Here is a 22,516-nt window from a genome sequence, read left to right on the forward strand (position 1 = left end):
CATATCCTATCCATGGTGCAAGTGGATAAATTATAAGGCCTCATTTCCTGGTTGCATAAATGTATTTTTTTTATTTTTCATCACTTAGAAAACATGTGCTAGCAAGATATGTTTGGGTGGATGGTATTTCTCTGCTTAAAAAAAAGCTGAATCCTGTAGATCAGTGAATCCCAAACTTTCTACTGTCGCATACCCCTTCAGACAGTTGACCTAGGGGGCCTTGTACCCCCTACTCCTCCACACTTAAAAAACATAAACCTTTTGTTCATAATTAACTTGGAATATTGAACATAATTAATTGATTAATTCATTTCATAGTAATTGCGGGTCAAACATTTTTATTTTACATGGTCACATTTTGATGAGCACATGAGCACTGATAAATAGATAAGCAATCATCCTACATAACTTTTATTCCAGTTTGATGTTGGCATACTTCCGTTTGAATGGAATGAATTTGAGCTTGTATACCAACCACTGAATTATTATTATTTTTAATTTAATTGATTTTAATTAAAATAAAACGCAATCATTTTATGATACCTGATACGTTTCAAATTAGACATAAGACATACTCCCACACACACTCCGCCCATTTCCAGCATAGTGAGTGCGTCTTCCTCTGAAGAGCCTGGGACAAAGAGCTGCATAGATGGAATGTAACTTCCTTAGTACGCCCTGCGCGGGTTTGGCCGCCATGATGGAAAGCAGAACATTTCCCGGCACACACGTTTCAAGTATATGATAGTAAAATTATATTATTTTTCCTCAAAACATTACATTACGTCAAAATTGTGACCTTACGACTTTTTTCCTCTTAATATTTTGACTTGTTTTTCTTCAAATGGTATTTCCATTATTGTACGCCTATCCCCTCCCAACTCTCTTGCTTTCCATCATGGTGGACTTTCTGAGCCATGGCGTACTACACTCTAATGCATTCAGTTGCCGGAGAAGAACAGATCTGTATTTCTAGCGTCTTTGGGCTGGAAGCTGACGAAATCCCGAAGAAAAGAACTCTTGAAATGAGCTTCAGTGGAGCTATTTAACATTTTAAAGCTCGCTTAAAGACGTGAGAAAGTTTTAGTTAGGATGTTATTTTTTCATGTTTTGCTTAGCCTCTTGCTAGCAGCAGGTTCTCCAAGTCAGACGGGTAGGAAAGTTTGATTATACCCTTTTTTTCTCCTTTTCTGCGTTTCCCCTTACCTTACTGTTACCTTTTTCATGATCACTGAATGATTTTAAGAGCAGGATTATATGATTATCTCAAATAAATGTTACTTAATGTGTTACATGGAGGTTATATTCCGTGGCTGGTTCAACTAAACGGTTGGCGAAGCGCCCCTTGGTGGTGGCCAATGCAGTGGCCTTTTGCGGTGCTAATGGTCATCCGTGAAATACGGTCAGCAGCTGACCATATGTAACGGATGCCAGCCATTGTGGCTTTGCCAGTGTATGCTAGTAAACCTCAACTCGCGGATTACACATAGTTATAATCAGAATAAAACTCAGGTTAAAGATGTCAGTAAACAAAAATTCTTATATATTAGGAGACGCCTAACTCACGAGACAAGACGATGCACGAGATATGGTCCACGAGAACGAGATTTTAACATTAATTTAAAGAAAAGCACAGTACAGTGTTTCCTCGCTACATCGCGGTTCACCTTTCGCGGATTCGCTGTTGCTCAAATTTTTTAAAGTGCAATTTTTGCCTATTTTTTTAAAGTAGAGTATGAACGGGCATTGTGATCTGCGTCCTGATTGGCTGCAGACCGTTGTCAATCAATCTCATTCCTGTCGTTGCTATCAAGATAGCTAACTGCATGAGCTGCAGTCATTAAACAACAGAAGATGAAGCTAACCAGCTAAATTGCAGTAGCAATATGTTTTAACAAGGTTACAAAAACGCTACAGTGAGTGAATACCCGAGAGTCACTTAATAATCTATTGTGTGCATCGCTGCCCTTTGATATTTCTAATAAAAAAAAGATAATAATACAAAAACAAAACATATATTTCAAGACAAATCTTTGTGTTTTTATTAATTATTAGTGTCAACATTTTAGCTTTTTCCAGTTACCTTGTGCCTTTTTTCAGTATTTTTCCACTTTTGCTGGGTTTTTGTTGATTTTATTTCTGCAATGAGCCACGTTCCGCAGACAACAAATGTGTTTGTGAGCAATTTAACAATAGGTTACGTAACTACAACAATATAAAACAACTCACCAATTTCAATAAAATACTTCCCTTTTATTACATACAATTGTTTGAACAAAATAAAGTCAATAGTGCAGAATAACTCAAGGAAAAACTCTCATTCAAATCCTTTTGGCTTTTGTGCCAACATAAAATATAAAATTGTTGATGTCGTCTTGCATTGATCCGATACTGACACTACAGTACATTATCAATATTTTTGATGCTCCGCCCAACCCTACTTTCATGAGGCTGGCTCTTTATTTTCACCTTTATAAAGGTTTGTGTTAAAATTGAATGTAAAACAATGTTAGTGGGCACAAAAAAATGACTCTTTTTGTGTGGAGTGACAGTAGGAAAGTGAGGAAGTTACAAACACAAGTTCTCCAATGGTCGCAGTTTAAGCAATTGTGCAATCATTCCCAAAATAAACATCTAAGAACAAAAAAAAGAAATTTATGGTAGAGGAAATAGTACTAAAATATTGTATACAATTATAATGCATAAAAGAAAAAGCAGTACCGATGTCTTCATGCAAAAAAAAAAAAAAGTCAATAAGTCTCCCTGCAAAATGTCCCACCCTTTTGTTGTCCCATGCCCATCATTTACTACAAACTCTTCCAAGTGCATCTTTGTTCCTTCCATTCTATGCCGCTTCTCCTCATTCGGGCGACAGGTGGGGTACACCCTGGACTGATCGCCAGCCAAACAACCATTCACTCACTCACCAAAACATGTTTTTGGAATGTGGGAGGAAACCGGAGTACCCGGAGAAAACCCACACAGAAATGCCCAAGTCTTCCCGACCTCCAGACTGTGACTGTGTGGCCAACATGCTAACCACTAAACCGTGCGGCCCTTCTTTGTCCCTTAAGATTTTGAAGGTTGCAGCGTGCAGTGCTTTAAAGTCCAAGTTGGCCAGTACGTACATGAAGAGACAAACTACGTTAACTACGATTTCTCACGGGGGCTGCTTGAAGCACACTTGAAAAAAATAGTGAGTCAAGAAATTTCAACTGAAATTATGACAGCAGCTACTTAAAATATGTTTTAGTCACTTCCTGGCTATCTCCTGTGTGTTGTGTGCGTGGAGACGTTTGTTGTTTCGACATTTTGGATTTAAGTCAAAAGGAACTGGCCGTCTGTGGGCTTCGTTGTGGACCATAAATAAATGCAGGCACAGATTTCAATGACTTGAAGAAAGTACAAACACAAAAAGTAACTCCTCAATTAAAGTGATGCAAGTAAATGTAATGTAACAGAATCAAAGTATATCGAAACTTGTTCAGCGTGTTGTTAGCTTCATGGTGATGGGGATGCAGGAGTCCTGCAGGCACTGCGGGAGCTGTGGTTCATTAAGGGGAAACATGATTTCCAACACAAGTGAAAAGCAAGATAATTGTGTCGTGTCTACAGCCAACCATGGTGGTGGTAGCGTCATGGTCTCGGGCTGCATGAGTGCCTGGGGGGCAAGACAAATTCAAACATGTACAGTACGGTGACATTGTGAAGCAGAGCATGATCCCTTTCCTTTCCAACATCATAAAAAAACATAGCATTTTTCCAAGTGTTGACAGAAGAGGCTAATTTCAGACACATTGATCTTGCTCCTGTTTCTCTTCTTCTTAGTCAAAATCACACCCCCGCACAACTTGACACTTCAGTGGACCAGCGACTTTGATGCACAGCTGTGGTGGGCACATGAGCGTCTGCCGCCAAGCTGCAAGTACAAAGTGTCGTGGAGAACGAAGGAGAAATACTCGATGGAGGAGAGCGTAAGTGACTGTTAAATTGTTGGCAGACACTAATTTCGCCTTTCCACTAACGAGGAAATGACCTGCAGGGTGAAGCCTCAGATCGGCCGGTTTGGCAAAATAAGCGGTTTTGACTCAATGATTGCAATGACGTGAGGCTTTGTTGTTAATTCCCCTGTCATTCCAGGATCATCAGACACCGCCATCCCTGTTGAGCTTTTCAATGGAGGGGGGCTCCTTGTTTGTTTCTGTTCACAGCGTCTGTAAGGACCAACACAGCCAGCCTGCCGTCCTCAATGTTACATACCCAGGTAGAGCACGTTGTTGAATATTTATCAGTTCATGTTGAAAGGCTCTACAGTATTTGTTTGTTCATTGTTATGGTCATTTCCTTGCTCTCAGAGCTGGTCTCTGATGTGCAATGCGGCATCATCTCATCCACGCTCACTCAGTGCTCCTGGCGGCCGCTCAGTCCTCCTCCAAGTCTCTCTTTCTATTATGGGTATGACGCTTTCTCCACTTGTTTTTTTTTTTGTAATGTTGCAATGCTCTTATGAATACACTCATGGGTTTATTATTTTTATTATATTTTTTAGATTTTTTGAAATGTTTTATAACTTTGCATGCATGACCTAAGCATGATGCTTTTAACTGATGAACATTTTTGAACAACCATTTCTTCTTTTTGCATTGTGAAGCTCTACTGAGAACCTTCTCAAGAGGACTCCAACGTCAGTGACGCTAACATAGCTATAGGGGCTACTGTGCTAACATTACAGTCAGATTTTAACAGCAACATCATGCTAGGATATCCTATTTGCTGAAGAAAAACAAAATGATCAAACTTCCAGCTTTCATGACCTCACTGACAGGCTTTAAGATGCGGAAAGAAGCCTGTTTGTTTTTGTTTGTTTTACAAAATGGTCAGTGTATACACGGGGCAGGCTCATGTAACCGGGTCAGAGGTGGTATCATGTCCATGAGGAAGGTTTTTTTCTCTTCATGGTGTCATGAAAAGACTCAAAACTTCAAAAGTGAGCATTTGAGCGCCTCTTGCTCAAAAGTGGTGCAAACAAGTGAGGAGATGATAGATTTTTCTCACATTTGGTGCTCATGAACTGGATCGAGGGACACATATTACTGGTAGAACATCAATAAAATCGCTTTTGCATAATAGGGGATCTTTTAAACTTTCTTATCTAAGGTTAGTGGACGAGCTGGAAGACATGGCCTCCTTCGATGTCAAGTTACGAGAGTGCCCGTTGTACACTCACACCGACAGCCTGAGGACGGGCTGCCATCTGCGGTCCACAGCCATCCAGTCCATCTACGTATTGTTCAACACAACCCTTAATGATACCCTTGTCAGAAACACCTTCAAAATAAAACCTGTGCCAGGTGGAGACATTCTCAATCATTATTGTCCTTTCATGGACGTATTGTGTGTAGTCTTGGTCAACATTTTAGCATCCATTCCCTGTGCAGTGACTCCTCGTCCACTAAACTGGAGCATTAGTGAAGTTGGAGGCAAATTCATCTTAAGCTGGGTCCCTCCTGATGTCTTACATCTGTCTCGCTGGACCTTCATCATAAATTACACTGAGTGTGATGAAAGGAAGGTAGGAGCAGGACAAGTGGACTTTTATTTGCACACTGAATGTGTCACTCTGCTTTATGTCCTTACAGATTATAGAAGTCCTGGGAAAGACGTCAAAGCTAATACACCGGGTGTCTCACTGCTGCTACCACATGTCCCTTAAAGCACGCAGCTTAGACGGAGAGACGGGATGGAGTGATGCAAAGTATTTTGGTACGTGACAGAAACGAGTGTAGTTTGCTGTCCTCTTGTGGTGCTAAAGGGGCACATTTTCATTTTTGAACGTGTCTTGAGTACAGCTGCAGCCAAAGATGCGAACGCGAGGCTGTATGCCGCCATCATCATCCCGCTGCTGCTTGTTGGCCTCACCTTGCTCACTTGTGTGTGCTGCAGCAGGTCAGTGAACGCATCACATGTGCACTTTCTGGACTTTGTTCACAATCACTGTCAACGTGCAGGAATAAAGAACACATCTTCACCAAAGTGCCACAACCTCGGGACCTTCTCAGTGATATTTACAACAACAAAACAAAGGTAGTGTGCGTTTTTTTTTCCCTCAAGGAGTCTTGTAGTTTAGATTTGCCTACTGAATTTAGGTGCTAAGTGTACGAAAAATGTATTTGTCTCCGTCTCAGAGTGCAGTTTGCAACCTTCATTTCCCAGAAAAGGAAGAAGAGAATTGCAAGATTACTCTGGTGACGGATCAGCAACAAGAGCAATTTCACCATTTCATTTGACTCTTGATTGTATTTAACCTGTATTTTCAAATTAAAAGAGAAACAAAATTGACTACCTGAATCTACTTGAGTGAAACGAATGAATAAAAGTGTCAGGAGGAGAGGAGGTTCCTCCTCTGATGCAATTCTGCTTGTAGTGTTTTTCCATTACTCAGCATGTCCATAAATGTGATCAAAATAACACAGTATTGCTTTTAAACAAAACAATACCTTGTATTTAGCGGTGGACTTGGATTTCAGAGGAATCCTGATGATTTCATGTTTATTGTATGTGAAACTGTCATACGAGCCGCCATTTTGGGTCAGACTTTAAACCGTAAAGACATCGTCTGTAAAATATAGTTGCCGCTCTTGTACGTTCGAAGCAAAACGTGTTGCAGTGTGCGGAACAGAACAGTCTTATTTTTTAGGCTAAATCCGGATGTAACACTCGCGACTTTGATGCATTTCTGGAACTTGGCTTCAGCAGAATGGTGCCACGGCGCCCTCTGGTGGCCATAGTTGTCACAACAAACATGGCGTCTCAGAGTGGTCCTGATGCTGCGCGTCGATGAAATAGCGCTGCCTCCTATAAATTCTGATACTTGGTGGTCTCCTCGACGCAGTCTCTGTGGCGCAATGGAATAGCGCGCTGGACTTCTAATCCAGAGGCTCCGGGTTCGAGTCCCGGCAGAGATGGGTCACGCTCAGAACTGTTTTGAGTGTCATCTTTTGTTGTATTGTACGGATGCTGATGCTTTGAAACATGAGGATGCTGTGGTCGTCAGTGATGCACGTCACATTTGTGTAACTCAGTTATTATACACATCAGCCTCTTCTACAAGTTAAATCAAACCATTTACAAATAAATACGAAATTAAACAAGAATTAAAGTTAATTCAAGAAGGATGCTTTGGTGTGTGTGTTTTCCATTGAATGAAAGGGTCACGTACACACAAAATTGCAAGAATTTACGTTTTGCACTGTGGGATCTTAGGGAAGTGCTACGTATCAGTAGAGGTTCAAAATGCAAAAAGAAGAAATGAGCGTGAGACATAGAAAATAGAAATACAATTTAAAAAAAATAACTCATGTAATGAGTAGCTGTGCCATTTTTATTAATCACCTCAAAAATTGGTTGGCCATGCTTGATGCCAGTGTTTCCAGGAGACTAGTGGGAATATTGTTTCAGATGGTGAAGATGGCTTCACGGAGGGCATCCACTGTCTGGAACAGATGTCCATTTTTGTAAACTTAATTTGCCGTCCATCCCCAAATGTTCTCAGTTGGATTAAATCAGGGGAACACGCAGGATGGTCCAAAAGAATGACATTAATTCTCTGGAAGAAGTCGTTTGTCAGGTGGGCATTGTAGCGTTGTCCTGTTGAAAAACCCTGTCCTTACCGCACAGATGAGAGTCTTCAGTCATGAGGGATGCCCCCCTGCAATATCTCCACATGGCCAGCTGCCGTTTGACAACCCTGCACAACCTGACGCTCCATTCTCCCATTGAAGGAAAAAGCACCCCAAATCATGGTGGCGCCCCCTCCACTGTGCCGTGTGGAAAACATCTTAGGTGGGATCTCATGTCATGACTTACAGGGGACAGGTGACATTTTTTGTCATCAGGGAATAACCCTTTATTCCACCTTTCAATGTCCCATGTTTGGTGCTCTCGTGCAAATTCCAAACGGGCAAATTTGTGGCTTTGAAGGAGACGAGACCTTTGAAGACGTTTTTTCTTCTTATAACCCTTCTCTCGCAGATGACGTCTGGTGGTTATTGGACTGCACTCGGCACCTGTAACAACCTTCATTTGGGCAGGGGATCGTCCCGTGTCTTGATGGACAGCCAATCGGATTCTTTGATTCAGTGCCGGTGAATTTTTCGGGTCTAGACTTTTGTGTTCCCTAACCCTAAGGATAATTTAAGCAGCTTAAAATGACTTGTCTTGCTGCGTCACACCTCAGCAGCAATGGAGCTCTATGAGAGGCCTTGTTTATGCAGCTCAACAATCTGACCTCGCTCAAAGAGAGAAAGCTTTGTTGCTATCGAGAGATCATGACAGTGTGAATACCTGACCAAAAATGACATTAAATCCACATTTTTTGCCAAGACTTCGGCATTTAAAGGCTGTGGTCTTCAACTTTTGAGAAGCTGATGAACAGCCTGTTTCACTTTAATGCTTGTTTGCAATAAATGGCTTACTCAAAACATTTTTTTGTTGCACTTCCATGTTTTACTTTTGCATTTTGAATCTTTACTTAGAATGTCAATTCTTGCAAATTTTCAACTGGTCTTAAAATTTTGATCAGGAGTGCAGACACTGTCAACCTCGGTAACCACCAAGGGCCACATACTGAAAAATCCAAATCCAAAAACTTCTTATTTCACTGACATTTCTGAAAAAAGATCGATTATATGGATGACTGTATCACGTGGGCATCTCAAGGGAATTTTATCGACTTAAAGACAAAATAATTGAACTATAAGGTGTTGGAATGGTTAAGAATCACTGAGCATATAATGTGGATGTCAACATAATGTCAGTAAATAATCTGGTCTTCCGTTCATCAGTGATGAATGTGCAGCAGGTTGACCACAAGGTGGCGCCCCAGCATCAGTTTCTTCCCTCTGGGTCGCTTTAGTAGTAATCAGCAGAGAAACACAAATGACAAATGTCTAGCCTACATTATGTGACGACCATGACGGAGATTTGTTGTGTGGGCTCATCAGATCAGTGACGTCACTGCTTTCAGTGATTCCTCCGCTGTTGTCTGTGCACATTCCTGGTAATCCCTCCTCCTCCCCCATGTTACAACATTACCTCTCCAGGCTACTTGGCTGTTTTTCTTCTTGTCTTTCTTTTTTTTGGCCCACGCTGCATCCAGGGGAGGGAAAAGGGGGGCAGTGATGTGGTTCTGTTGACGTCAGAAAGAGAGCGAGGAATGCGCCTCTAATGAGAGTGTGACGTCAAGTTGGAGACAACACCGGAAGTGGCAAACGTCATACACACGTAGAAGGGTGCGAGTCAACCGGCAGCCTTAGTTTCCCGAAAACAGCACAGCACTGTAATATAGACGATCTACGAGTAGCGTTTTTACAGTAGGTTCTTAAAAAAGAAAAGCATTTCTGCCATAGAGAGGATGTTTGACAAGTGTTTTTAAAATTTTTCCTTAAAAACAGCAGAATGTTCCTCTGGAGACGCTTTGACTAACGTGTCCTTAACAGCAGCAGAGTGTACCTGTTGTATAAAGGCTCTTTGTTTCGTGTAAATATATTTATTCTGCTTTAATTTATGACAGAAATCATGTATTTATGTCCATTATCCATTTGGTGAAGCTCTGGCAGCGTACGGTGGATGTTATATACCAAATAAGAATAGTGGAGGGAGAAATTCATTATTTTTTTGGTTTAACATTTAAGAGATGCGTGTGTGTGTGTGTGTCTGTGTGAGAGAGAGTACTTGTATTGTCTGTGCATCGTCTTCGCCAGTTGTGGTTTTATTTTGAAGGGACAACCGGAAGCTTTGTCACATTCCGTCCAACCTGACGTGGCGTGCGCAGCGGAAAGCCGACCGGAGAGCAAAAGAAGCGGAGAGCGGAGAGGTTGGGGAAAAGGCACTAGTGAAATGCTGTAAAGCCCAGTGGGACCAGCCCGAACCAGGCAAGAACCGAGGAGAGTTCTTGTTTTTCTTCTTTTCCTGCGCGTCCCTCACAGTGCTTGCCTTTTTGATGCCGTCCTCACGGAGTTTTGGGCCAGTAACGGACTTCTCATTCCTGGTGGGCTGAACCATGCAGAGGCTGCTGCTGCTCCTCACTTTGCTGCTGACTTTACAAACTGGTAAGGATGCATTTGCCTCTTTACACAGCTACAAATGACGATACACACACGCGCACACGGACGCACTGATAATAAATCCCTGTGTTGGTAGGGGGGGTGGGGGGGTGAGGAAAAGGCCTCGTTGACCGTGCTTGGGTCGCCACACTTTTTTGTCCTTATTTTTCATACGTTATTCCACGGCCTACATGACCTTTGCATGCATGGTTTATGCATATGCCCCACCCCCCCCCAACACCCCCCCACCACTACCACCTTTAACCGTCCTTTGGGTGCTGTAATTGAGACTGGCCGTGGACGTGACAGGAATGACAGTGATTGATCTACGCTGCTCGGCTTGTTCTCCTGTGCTCCAATTCGTCCCGTGTCCTTACCTGCATGCCCACCATTAGGATTTAACTTTCCACCCCTTTCCCTTTCTCCACCCCCCCAGCATCAGCATCCTCTGTGCCAGCATCTTCAGTCGTACCTGTGGGGGTAGCATGTATTGGAGTTGTTGCTAGGCGACAGGAGGAGGAGGCTGCATGGATGCTTTAAAGCTACCTGTTAGATGGAGTAGTAATGTATGTGCCATTGTCTCGTCCTGGTAGAGAGGGGGGAGGGGGGCGTGTGCTGTGGGAAGGTATGGAAAAGGGATGATGTCACCGTGACTGCCACCTTTAAAGTGTGTGTTGCGCAGCGGCAAGCAGCCGTGCTAATGAATCCACTCCTGCTTTGTTACTATATCACATGCTCTACTCCTTCCCCTGTTTGTCCACTCATAAACCCGTTTGTCCGCATGATCATCACACCGCATATTTACATGTGAGCATGCCATGTGTCACATCGTCCCGTCATCCATTATCCAAAACACAATTTTGCCTCGTGTGTTTGCTGCTTCCTACAACGATATTTCACACTGTTCCATTTGCGAGCGATAGGCCGCCTCGGGCTCATGAATGACGGCATGGTTATTAGCAGCTCATTGTTATTTTTACGTGGCTTAGATCCGACAATACTCGATTGGTTTAGCATCCCTGGCCTTGAGACTCCGCACACAAGGTGATGGTCGCTAAATGCAGCTCTTTAAAATGTTACTGAATAATCAATGAGGGCAAACACGCTCCTTTCAGGACAAGGACGAGGTTTGACCTGCAAGCGCTGCAACCCCAAGTGCTGGCAAAAGGGTGTAAAGTGCAGGTGTTGCTAAACGATGGAGAATAATGAATGCAGTCTCTTGAACTACACCCGTAATTCATTACCTTCCCTATTGACTTGAATTGTGTGCGTCCAGCTTTGTCCCCAGTGCACAAAGCAAGGTCCATAAAGGCGTGTGTGATCGGCCAACATCAGACACTGAAATGCTGTTAAAATTCCCACAGACACACACTGAAATCTCGGAAAAAAGTCTTCCCACAAGAGAGGGAGCGGTTGCCCACATGTCCCAATACTTTTGTTCTTGTTTGTACTTCCATCCATTCATTTTCTATGCCGCGTATCCTCATTAGGGTCGTGAGGGTATGCTGGAGCCTACCCCAGCTGACTTTGGGCGAGACACCCCGGGCTGGTCGCCAGCCAATCGCGGGCTTGTTTGTGCTGATGTCGACTATTCAAATGATGACCTTAAATGACATCAGACCGGCGCCTGAGTTGATAAATGATGTGAATGTTTTTGCAGTAGTTTCCCAACAACAGCGGAGCCCTCCTATCAAATTTAGAGGATCTTTGACTCGTGTTTTTGCCGTAGTTCCTTCAAAACAGCACAGCGCTCTTGTCATATAAAAGATCTGCGAGGCAAGCTCCTGTAGAACATCTTTGACTGGTGATAACCAAGTGCTTGTGTTTTATTGTATGACTTTATGACTTTATTCACGACTTTGTTAGCCATTTTGATGAAGTCCTTGCCTTGTGTTGACATTACGGACAAAGACGAGTCTGCTTCCCTGGTCCTTAGCATTCTGACAATGTGGCTCCTGGAATCACTTAGTAGTAGGCCTATCGTGTCTATGAGGCTATTTTGTAGCAATGCTCCCCCTATGCCGGGCTTGTGTAGCAGCATAGAGACTGGAGTCTGTTGAGCATCCTACCGTTAAGACACCAATTGGGGTCACCGTTTTTCCACAGGATTGGGAATGAGGCCCATTTCCCAAAGAGCATATCTAATCAGCCGTCAGCCACCGAAGGCAGTCACTGAAGCGGCTGTGAAGCTCAACCTGGAAGCGGATGGCAACCATCCATCCATGCTGCCCCCCCCCTTAATCAACAGGGTCCTTGCTTTCACGCCATGACGGGTGCTGATTGTACCAATAGGCTGACGTGTTCGTCTGTGGGTTTCTCCTCCGTCTGCTAATGCATAGCGAAACGGTACATCCGAGTCGTGATGATCTGACAGAAAACCTCCGACTGCAAGCGCCCGTACTCCAAAGTAGGATGAGCGATGATCAAATGTGTGGTCAAAGATAAACCAACAACTACGAGGGCCTTGGGGGCTTAAAGCCCAATAATGTGATGGTGTTTGACAGGCTGGAGGCGATCGCAGTTATAAAAAGAAAGAGAAAAAGACGAAAGAGGAAAAACACTCCCCATTAAAAAGGTTTCTTTATGCAGAGTCCCCCAAGCAAGAGAGGCACACTTAATCACATCTGACGGAGACTATTGGACTTGTTTTCCCCAAAGTGCAGCGAGAACCCTTTTTAGGGTGGGGGTGTTAGAGAAAAAGTTGTTTGGTGGGACAAAGCGGGCAGGTGAGTGATCGAGAGGTGGTCGAGGTGGAAAGTGAGGGGTTTCATTGAGAGGGGGTGGAAGGAGAGGCAAAGGGTACGGAGGGGGGGGGGCGACCATTACTCAAGCTCTACTGCCCCCTCAGTGAGGCTGCTCATTCACATAGAACATGTTGGGATTGCGGCTTCAAAGGCTTTGCGCTGTAAACGACGCTCCTGTAAATCGAAGGCCGACCCAGCCTTGCCTGAGTAATTGGCACAAGTTACTGTTAACATTCCCCTTCTTCAGCTTCTTTCTTTCCACCTACCCCTTCCTCCGCTCTTCGGCTCGCTAATAAGTTCCAGATGTGCTTCTTGCATTCCTCTGGTCGGCGGAGAGGGGAAAGAGGAGAGGGGAGGGGATCGGGTGGTATGAGTCGGGGTGGGGGCGTGGGGGGACGGAGCACATGAATTAAAACTGGGAGCACATGACGAGGAAGAGGAGCTCGTGTATTGTAGCTCACAAAACACACACGCTGCTGAGTGCGGTGGTGGGGGAGACAAAAAGGAGGGAGGGAGGGAGGGCGGGTGTGCGTGTCAAAGAGGGAGATGGTGGGGGGGTGGGGGTAATGGTCCTGAAATCTCGAAAAGTTGTCCCCCCCCCTCCCCATTTCCTCCCGCCGCAGGAATGCAGTGACACTGATGATGTCACTCCATTTCGCCACCCTCCCACTTTCTGCTCCTCACTAGGGACGACGGAAGGCAAGGGGGTGGGAGGCAGGGGTTCGACTCGTTCCATCCATCTCCCCTTGACGATAACAACATTAGGGTCAGCCGTCCAACCAAATCAGTTCCCACTCGGGCCGCCGTGTAACAAAACAGCCCACGGGGGTTCAATTATTGTGCAACAAATAACGAGCCAGTGCTGCCGATGGTCGATGGCTTGCGATGACGTGCAATCATTAAAGCGATGCCATGCACATGCTTAAGTTCCTCCCGTCAGATGCAGACCCTCGCCAACCTAATTATGCCCTCTGGCGTACGCTTACCTTGGCTCGGCCTGTTAGCGCTTCAACTTCCTGATTAATCTGCTTGAAACTTTATGCAAGTCATCTCGATTGGGTTGAAGTGTCATCCCAAGTATGTTGACGCCAAGAAGGATTGAGAGAGGCTGCTGGGAGTGATGGGAATCAGCTACACGATAGGATCCAAGCTGGATGAAGGCTTCTAGTTCACCTGAAAAGGAGTGTTTCTTATGCTGATCCACAAGATTACCATAACTGACACGTCGTTCAAAAAGGCTTATCAACCCAAACTAGTCCTGTTCTTGCCCCGATATGTGTTCCTCTTGCGGGTCCTGCTCCTATTCCTGTCCTTCATGCTGATTTGCATCCGGATCCTGTTCATGTTTTGGCCTGCTTTTGCTTTTCTCACTCATTTTCCTGTTGCTATTCCTTCTCCTATTTCTGTTCCGGATTCTTTCTGTGTCCCTGTTTCTGCCCCTGGCCCAGCTCATGTTCCTGCCCGTATTCCTGATCCTGATCCTGTTCATCTTCCAACCACATTCTACTCCTGTTTCTGTTGCTGTTCCTGACAGATGCTGATCTTGATCCTGAACCAGTTTATGTTCCAGCTCCTGTTTCTTTTCCCACTCCTTTTCCTGTTACTGGTCCTGTTCATATCCATGTTTCTGACCCTAATCATTTTTCCCGTTTCTGTTCCTGCTCCCATTCCATTTCATACTCCATTTCATCCTGCTCCTATTCCTTATTCAATTTTCTTTTCCTCTTCCAGCCCCTGTTCCTACTCTTGTTCACTTTCGCACTCTTTTGCCTGTTGCTGGTTCTATTCCTGGTCCCAATCCCATTCCTGTTTCTGCTCCCATTGCTACTTCTGCCCCTGATTCTGCTCCTTTCCTGGCCTTGCTTTGACTACCAAAGCTTGCATGGACAGATTCTTGTCCCTATTATTTTATTTGCTGTTGCTAATTTATTCCTGAGACGTCACAAGACTGGCTGCAGAGCCAAGGGGTGTGACTTTCATTGCTCTTCCATCAGCAGAGAAGCTCTCACCTTCAAGAAGGTATGTATGGCGTTGTTGGCAAGGCTCCTGATATGAATACTATTACTGCACTCCAAGGGGTCAGGAGGTCAAGGCCCGGAGCTTTTATTGGCTGCCTCGTGACAGATGACATTGCAACAAGCCACGGTACATACCAATGAAATTAGATGGCGCTGGATTCAATTAAAGCGGACCTTGGAGGAGGTAATTTATCGACGGGATGCCGCCTGTGAAATTGTGTCGCTGCACTCCATGGCGGCGTTGCTCGCTCGCGTTTACCTGACAAATCACGTGACTTTTTTGAAAGCCGAGTGACGTTAGGAATGGATCGTTGGCCGAAATCAATCAGGAACCACGACTGTGAGCTAGCGATTCATGATGACATCGATTGTGGCGCGCGAGGAGTCACGCTGCTTCATCCGTATGACCCGTCCCCCCCCTCCCGCCCCGCTCAAGCATGCCCAGAGGACAGCCATTGTTAGATCCGGTCGCTCTTGGTTACCGCGGAGCCATCTTTGTCAGACGCCCGCCATGCTGGTTGTAAATCGCTCACGGATTACCAGCGGCTGGCTGGGTTTTTCCTGAGCTCCAGCATATTCGTATAACGTGTCAGATGCCTCGTCGGCGAATTATCATATTATCCTGCAGTGATCCCGGAGTTGCCATGGTCACACTTTCTATCATTGTGTCAGTGGTCCTCACGGGCTGTCGCCACGGCAACCACGCCGGCTACAGTGGTTTGCCGCGCACACAAAAAGCTCTTCAGATGTGCGTATGAGAGGAGCCCTAAAGAATGGGAGAGTGCTGCACACACACACACGTGCACACATATACACACACACTGATATAAGTGCAACCATTTTGACAGTGGTCAAGGTAGGTGGCAAGGTAGAGCAGGAAGGAACCAAAACGTCAGGCAGCAGGAGGAGAGGAGGAGGCCGGTGGACAGAAAGGAGGTGAATGGACTAGTTGACAAAAGATGTAAAGAAAGAGGTCGCTGACTGCTAGTAAGGGGGAGGGCTGCAAGGTAAGTTGACGGAGGAAAGCAGCGAGCAGGCAGACAATGCGGCAAACAAAAGACAACCCCTCCTTGCGAGACGTACCCCCCCTTCCACCACCACTCACACACACTTTGCCCTAATCTTGCCTCTGCTCCGTGGAGTCACCTTTGTGCTGTGAGAGTCAGCGCACCCAGCGGGTCGCCGCCTTTCACTGCCTACCACTCCACATTTTAGGCTCTCATTTATTTGTCGCCTCATATAGCGTCTCCATGGTGATGAGTTATTATTGTGGCGGCCATGTTGTTGAGAAAAGGCAAGCACAGGTGCTGGAGTCCATGGTGGATAAGACACCCAAAGACAAAAATGACATTTGTGGTGGACATATTTTTCAATCAGTCTTGCTCCAATGTTACACGCATGTGCTTGTCCGTCCCCGAGAGGTGTGCAGCGAATTTCGTGGTGATTTTGCTAAACACAAGTTGCAGCGGGTGTTTTGTAGAGCTTCGTGAGAAATGTCAAGTCAATCCAACTTATGGGGTTTAATAAGAGCGCCTCCATGTGGTGTATTTGTCCGAAAAATAATAGCACAGGCAACACGGGGGGTGCATATTTTGACCATTTGACCCTTTTTTGTACAGCGTTTAGCTTGCACAAACAAACACATGTGGAAAAATGTGAAAATGTATTGAGTGCCTAGAAAAGCACTAAAGAAACATTGCTATTATAAACTTGCAGGAAGAGCAGACATCATTTCCACCGAAGGCCACAAATAAAAAGGTACGGGGGCCACTACGATATGCTTCACATTTAAATCAATTAAACACTCCAGTCAATGCAGTGTGGGTCCATATATGACAAGTTATTAAATAAATGTAAAGAGAAAACAGCTTACATCTCAGCTTTGTGGTACAGGTCACAAAGGCAACCTCTTGAAATGGATCATTTCTTCTTAGTCTTTGTTATTATTATTATTATTAGTCCTTAACTAAATCACCTTTTTCAATCTTTTGAGCATTCGTATCCGGGCCTAAATTGGTTGTTCAGCATGACAGGATGCATTGAAATCATCAAAAATGGTATACTGTAAGACGCACGGGTCGTCAGCCATTTTGGTTGGAAGGTGACATTTTTGGAGCATTTGGCCATTTCCTGTGTGATGTTCAATTATGGCTGTGTAATGTTGCCCGGAGAATATGTTGCGGGCTGCATGATGTAGTCGCACGCTATTGGGGGGGGTGTCCAAAGTGCGATCCGAGGATGGCCGTTAGCATTTCCAAGAAATTAAAAAAAACAAAACAAATGCGATTTTTTTTTTCATGCGAATAAAGACCAAATATTAGTTGAATATTATGAGACTAAAGTCCTAATAGAAAGAGAAAAAAATAGCATGAAGTTGAAATAAAGACTAAAATATGTCAACTAAAAAAAAAAAGTGGTAATATTTTGACAAACAAAACAAAGAATATGTTTACATTTTTAGGAAGATTAGGTTGGGTAAAAGTTATAATATTCCCATAATGAAGTCGTAATATTATGAGAATAAAGTCATAATACTACAAGAGAAAAGATATATAAAAAAAGTGAAACTATTTGTAAAAAAAAAGTTCAGCCTAATAATACGCTTTGTTACCGACAAGACAAATCTGAGATACCAGCTGTTTTTTCTGGGGTTGGTTTTAAAAACTGCATTCTTTGATTTTCCAGTACGCGGCCCTCAGTGGGAAAACTTTGCACATCCGTGCTTGGAATGGATGCGCACACTTAATGATTCCACCTTGCTGCTATTGTGTGCAGATAATAAACCTCAAAGCTATTAAAAAAACAATCAATGATTGATTAATTGATGCTCTTATTAAGTAATTTCCGACCCCAGCACAAGTGGCTTTGTTTATGCCTTCTGCGCGAAAAGAGAGTCGCGATCACAACGCGTCAATCGACTTGTCATCCTGGTGCTGTGATGCTTTCAATCAACATCAACACAGCGAGCGGCGAGAGAGGCTGTGAGTCAGCCGGTGCCGCCTGACTTGGAGGACCGCAACTTTGTCCTGAAACAATGATGTCATCCTCCTCATTCTCACCCCTCCACTCCACGTTTGTGGACCTCGACGTCTCTTTGTTCTCACCGCGCCACCGCCATGGCCGCCGCACGCCGCGGCTACATGGAATTAGGGAGATAACAGAATCAATTTGGAGTGTATCGACGAGCGGCGAAGGGATTTGAGGGAGGGGTGAGACCATTGTGTGTGACTATCAGTGGGATAGGTGGAGGGAGGATGAGGTCATTTCTGCTCTTTTACCCCCCCCCCCGCCTCCATTCCAGACGAATGGGTGTAGCGAGCACATTTGGGAAGGTTTCATCAGACGGCCAGATGCGCTCACGGATACGCCAGTGCAGAAAAACTTTTTTGTCCGACTAATTTACAACGTCATCTGTTGCTATGGTGACGCCAGCCTGTAATCCAGCCAAGGCGCGGGATTGGCTGGGGAGGTGCAAGGGAGAGAGGATGGCAGCGGGGGGGACTTTGTTGGTGGGGTACTAAAGGGAGGTAGCAGGGAGGTGGCCAGAGACAAAGATAACATGATGGATGCCTCCCAATCCATGACGACTCTTAAGACTTTATGGCCTCCATGGCTTCACCTCCATGCAACAGTGAGAGGTGATGCAAGCCTGGAGATGAACGCTGAAATAAAGCGAGCGTTGACATTTGCAGCCTAGCATCAGGGTGTGCGGGGGCATATTAGCAGCACACTCAACTAAAAATAGCTCCAGATGTCTTTGCATGCATTTACCCTCACTGTTAGTTCGCCGCCGCAAATCCTCGCACCGCTACCTTGCCGCGTCGTGCGAGAGGCGCTCGCAGGCCACACTTGTGCTTCATGGTGCCTCACACCATCGTGAGTCACCTTGGTGATGGCATGCTGGCGTGATGATTTGATGAGCTGTGGCTGGTGTCAAAATGTCTGTAAAGCGGCCCGGATGGATCCCAAACGCTGCACCAAACTTTGGCCTGGACCGATGCTGCTTTGGAGACAGTAGAAAATATCCCACAAGGTTGAAAGTAGACAAAAAACATATCTGACGCCGTAATTAAGTTGTATTTGTACAGATGCAGTACATCTAGAAGCACATTTTAATGCTTTTAATGCTTAATTATAATGTCAATGTATTATTATGTCAACATAATGACCGGGTTTCCTCCCCATTCCAAAAACATGCATGTGAGGTTAATTGGCGACTCTAAATTGTCCATAGGTATGAATGTGAGTGTGAATGGTTGTTTGTCTATATGTGCCCTGCGATTGGCTGGCGACCAGGCCAGGGTGTCGCACGCCTCTCGCCCGGAGTCAGCTGGGATGGGCTCCAGCATACCCCCCCGCGACCCTAATGAGGATAAGCGGCATAGAAAACGGATGCTGCAGCCGCAACACTTATACTTTGAGACTACTATACTACTGCAGTTTCCCTGACTTTCTTATTTGGAGTTGTCATTCTATGACTCGGCTATGTTGCGCACGTCCACGTGTGTGTACATGCAACTGTGCCGCGCTTGGGTGCGGATCAGAGCCCTTACACTAGCCGAACATGCCGGACTTAGGGTATGATTGGTTTAGTGTGTGTACGGCCCGAGCCACATAGGCCTGACATTTCCAAGTTTCATGGAATGCCACAGCAAGGCCGCCCTCCCATGACGGCACATGTCCAACAGACCGCCTCGACGTGTCGATTATACGTTTGGGCTGCGGCGTGGTTGTGTGTGCATGTGTCCACAGGAAGTGGCTCACCAACTAGTGGCGGCAGCTCGGTCATCCGCACTGCCTGTGGTGTGTGTGTGATGCGTTAGTGTGTTTTGTGTACATGCGGTCACGGTCGCAGTTGCGCGCGACCTCTTTGTGTGGACAAGGGAGCTCCGGTGGTATCTTGGGGATGAGTGACTCAAGGAAATCAGGACACACTCTATATTTGTCACTGCAGCATAACCCACATAATGAAAGAATACAAGCTCCCTTGCAAGCACTCTGCGCTGAGATCTCCTTTTTTTAACACAGTGAAACACACACACACACACACACACACACACACACACACACACACACACACTGCTGTTGACAAGTGTTAACTGGCTAATATGGAAATCAGAAGGGGATGAGCACATGTTTAAATGAGTCAGTGTTTTCGCTTACCCGTGCCCCGGCTTGGGTGTTTTCTCTGCAGATTGTGCAGCCCGTGTCGGGGAGCGTTCAGTTTGGATTACATTTGTGGTTTACTGTTGAGGGAATACCTCCAGCTAGGCTCGCTAAGGTAGCTGAGGCGAGGATTTGTTTGGCCTCGGGCCGCTGTCGGCTTTGCAGCTTCGTTAAGAAAAAAAAAAATCTCTATAAAACCACGCAGGACTGACAAGTCTTTTTCGTGTTTGTTTTTTTTGTTTTTTTCAAGATGGTCCAAATCCACTCTTAACATGCTACTAATTAGCATCAGACATAGATTCTGGTGCCTGCAGGAGCTTAAACATGCTAATGTGATGACTACATTGGCCTTAGCAGCTTCCTTTAACGCTGCCTCCCTTTTGTTAGGTCAACTTTAGAAAGAAAAGTCAACTTTGGATTGAACTTTCAATGCAGGGGTACATTTATAGGATGCGGGGTCCAATTGGATACAGTAAAGATGCTAAAGCCCATCCATTATAGGTGAATATATGCTAAACTGTGTGAACAAAAACAGCGTCATGTATAGGCGATAATGTCTGATAATATACTGTATCTTAATTTGTTGTGTGCCGAAAACTTTGAACACCCCTGTTTTTGTGTATTTATGAAACATTTAAAATGTTTCCTGTGAGTCACGTGCAGTCTACACAAACAAAAAAAGGCAAAATACACATGAAGTGGTGATAGAAAAGAACAAAAACACACAGTGGACCAACAAGGAAGGACCCAGACCGGATGACCAGTGGATGGCTGTGCTCGGAAATGATTGGCTGAGAGCAAAGGGGCAGGGCTAGCTGACGAGGCCAGGTGCTACTCAGAAAAGAGATGTGGAGCCTCAAAAGTACAACAGAAAACTGCCTTTTCCTAATCCTTGTTGAATTGTACAAGTGATGGACTTAACAAAACCAGGGGTGCCTGTCTGTTTCGTTTGTATATTGGATCTAATGCACAGGCCGAGACAGTTGCAAAAAAGTATTTTACTATTTCTCAAGGAAAACAAGACAAAACCGGGAGAGGGAAACATAAAACAAAACGGGGACGGGGAATGGGCGGTGACAGTGTCCAAACTTTTGCCATACACAAAAAATGAAGGCTGCGGTGGGACACTTTTTGATATTCTTCACCTTTTGTTTACATGAATTACATGCTAAAAGTCAATCAAAAACGAGAAACAGCCTACATGTCGGCTTGTGCAAAAGGTCACAAAGCAGAGCGCCTGCAATTGTTCTGATGAGAAGCCATGTTTCATTTTGCGTTTAAAATATATAGACCTGGGCCTCAGTTGGCCCCTGGGCCGGTCTTTGGACACGCCTGAACTAAACCACATACAGAAGAAAATCTATTTTTTATACCGTTTGTCTTCATTAGTTTCATGGGTGAGCTAGAGCCTATCCTGGCTGACTTTGGGCAAGAGGCGGGGTACACCCTGGACTGGTCGCCAGCCAATCACAGGGCACAGATAGACTAATGACCATTCACACCAATGGACAACTCAGAGTCTCCAATTAGCCTTATGTATTGTATTTTTATTTTTAGCACCCAGAGAAAACCCACTCATGCATGGGGAGAACATGCATTAGAACCCTCGACCTCCCAACCTAAAAAAAAAAAAAAGGCCTACAGATAGAGTCGTGTTATATGTTACTTAGCAAATAAAGTAAGACCCCCACCTATTCGCGGTTTGGCATTCACCTAAAACCTTCTCAGTAGCGCCTCTGAGGAGCGTGGTAAAATATTAGCAGCCGCCAGCAGCTTATGCTGTAAGACAGCCATTTCGGTTTCTAGGTGCCATTTTTCAGGAATTTCCTCCTTCGTAATGTTGTAATGCAGCCAGCAAATAGCCCCCAGGCCTTACTTTGGACACCCCCGCATTATGTAAACCCCTTTTTCCCTCTAATTCATCTTTTCCAAGGACCGTAAGCCAACTGTGGTTACAATTTCCCACTTTGACATCAGTTCTGTGGTCTTTGCATGGCGAAAATGCAACTCAACTTGCATTTTTGTGTATTTGCGCAACAACCTTCCACATCCAATCACGGCATACTTTATTTCTCTTCATTAATCTTGTCCATTTGGTCCATCATCTCAGGAAGCAAATGACGGCCTTCTTTTCTTTTTATGTCTCTCCTCCTTTTTTTGGGCTCACTGTTGAATTATTCTAGGTATGCAAGCCGCAGAGCTCCATCTGCATCTGATTCCCTACTCTCCGTGTAGCCTCGCACATCTCCTTTATCTTCAGAATATTAATGTGCAGCACTGTCAGAAGCTATTGTTGTGATTGGTGCTGGAATTTTTCTTTTTTGTGCACGACTGCCTTCTTTCACATTAGCGGGCATATTGTACTTCCGCAGAATCAGCCTGGTCGGCAATGGAATAGGAGGGATGGGATGAGGACCGAGGGTTGTCACCGGAGGCGAGGCGGGGCGGAGGTGCGGTGACCGAGGCATATGGCAGTTGTTTAAAA

The 22,516-nt window shown here is 44.9% G+C and overlaps 2 protein-coding genes and 1 non-coding gene across 6 annotated transcripts in view; all 3 read left to right on the plus strand.

The window, feature by feature from the left end:
* The first annotated feature begins 893 nt into the window (after positions 1-893).
* Positions 894-6,380, plus strand: il13ra1 (interleukin 13 receptor, alpha 1). 2 transcript variants are annotated; one of them, XM_054752747.1, is made up of 10 exons: positions 895-1,153; positions 3,829-3,974; positions 4,141-4,264; positions 4,356-4,455; positions 5,158-5,351; positions 5,439-5,572; positions 5,640-5,763; positions 5,850-5,946; positions 6,009-6,084; positions 6,186-6,380. In XM_054752747.1, the coding sequence occupies exons 1-10, from the start codon at positions 1,093-1,095 to the stop codon at positions 6,285-6,287; spliced, it is 1,158 nt and encodes a 385-aa protein (XP_054608722.1). In that variant the 5' UTR covers positions 895-1,092; the 3' UTR covers positions 6,288-6,380. The 2 variants fall into 2 exon arrangements, with proteins under 2 accessions (XP_054608721.1, XP_054608722.1); XM_054752746.1 differs by having other exon boundaries at positions 894-1,153; positions 5,158-5,572.
* A 511-nt stretch (positions 6,381-6,891) lies between these two features.
* trnar-ucu (transfer RNA arginine (anticodon UCU)) lies at positions 6,892-6,965 on the plus strand. The gene has a single exon. It is a non-coding gene; the product is annotated as a tRNA-Arg (tRNA).
* Positions 6,966-9,818: 2,853 nt separating this feature from the next.
* The window catches only part of kirrel1a (kirre like nephrin family adhesion molecule 1a), a 28,332-nt gene continuing 15,634 nt past the window's right edge, over positions 9,819-22,516 (plus strand). For all 3 annotated transcript variants that reach the window (XM_054752813.1, XM_054752815.1, XM_054752814.1), the window contains exon 1: positions 9,819-10,109. In XM_054752813.1, coding sequence (XP_054608788.1) covers positions 10,061-10,109 — 49 coding nt within the window. In that variant the 5' untranslated portion in view covers positions 9,819-10,060. The remainder of the gene's footprint in view (positions 10,110-22,516) is intronic.

The sequence above is a fragment of the Dunckerocampus dactyliophorus genome, chromosome 15 (genome assembly GCF_027744805.1).
Source record: "Dunckerocampus dactyliophorus isolate RoL2022-P2 chromosome 15, RoL_Ddac_1.1, whole genome shotgun sequence".
Classification (NCBI taxonomy): domain Eukaryota; kingdom Metazoa; phylum Chordata; class Actinopteri; order Syngnathiformes; family Syngnathidae; genus Dunckerocampus; species Dunckerocampus dactyliophorus.

What these genes read in the sequence shown, in the direction of transcription:
- il13ra1 (XM_054752746.1), top strand. Translation starts at nt 1,093, where the DNA reads ATGTTATTTTTTCATGTTTTGCTTAGCCTCTTGCTAGCAGCAGGTTCT. An exon ending in AGGTTCTCCAAGTCAGACGG is followed by an intron (nt 1,154 to 3,828) that starts GTAGGAAAGTTT and finishes TCTTCTTCTTAG; the next exon opens with TCAAAATCACACCCCCGCAC. An exon ending in AGTCTCTCTTTCTATTATGG is followed by an intron (nt 4,456 to 5,157) that starts GTATGACGCTTT and finishes TTCTTATCTAAG; the next exon opens with GTTAGTGGACGAGCTGGAAG.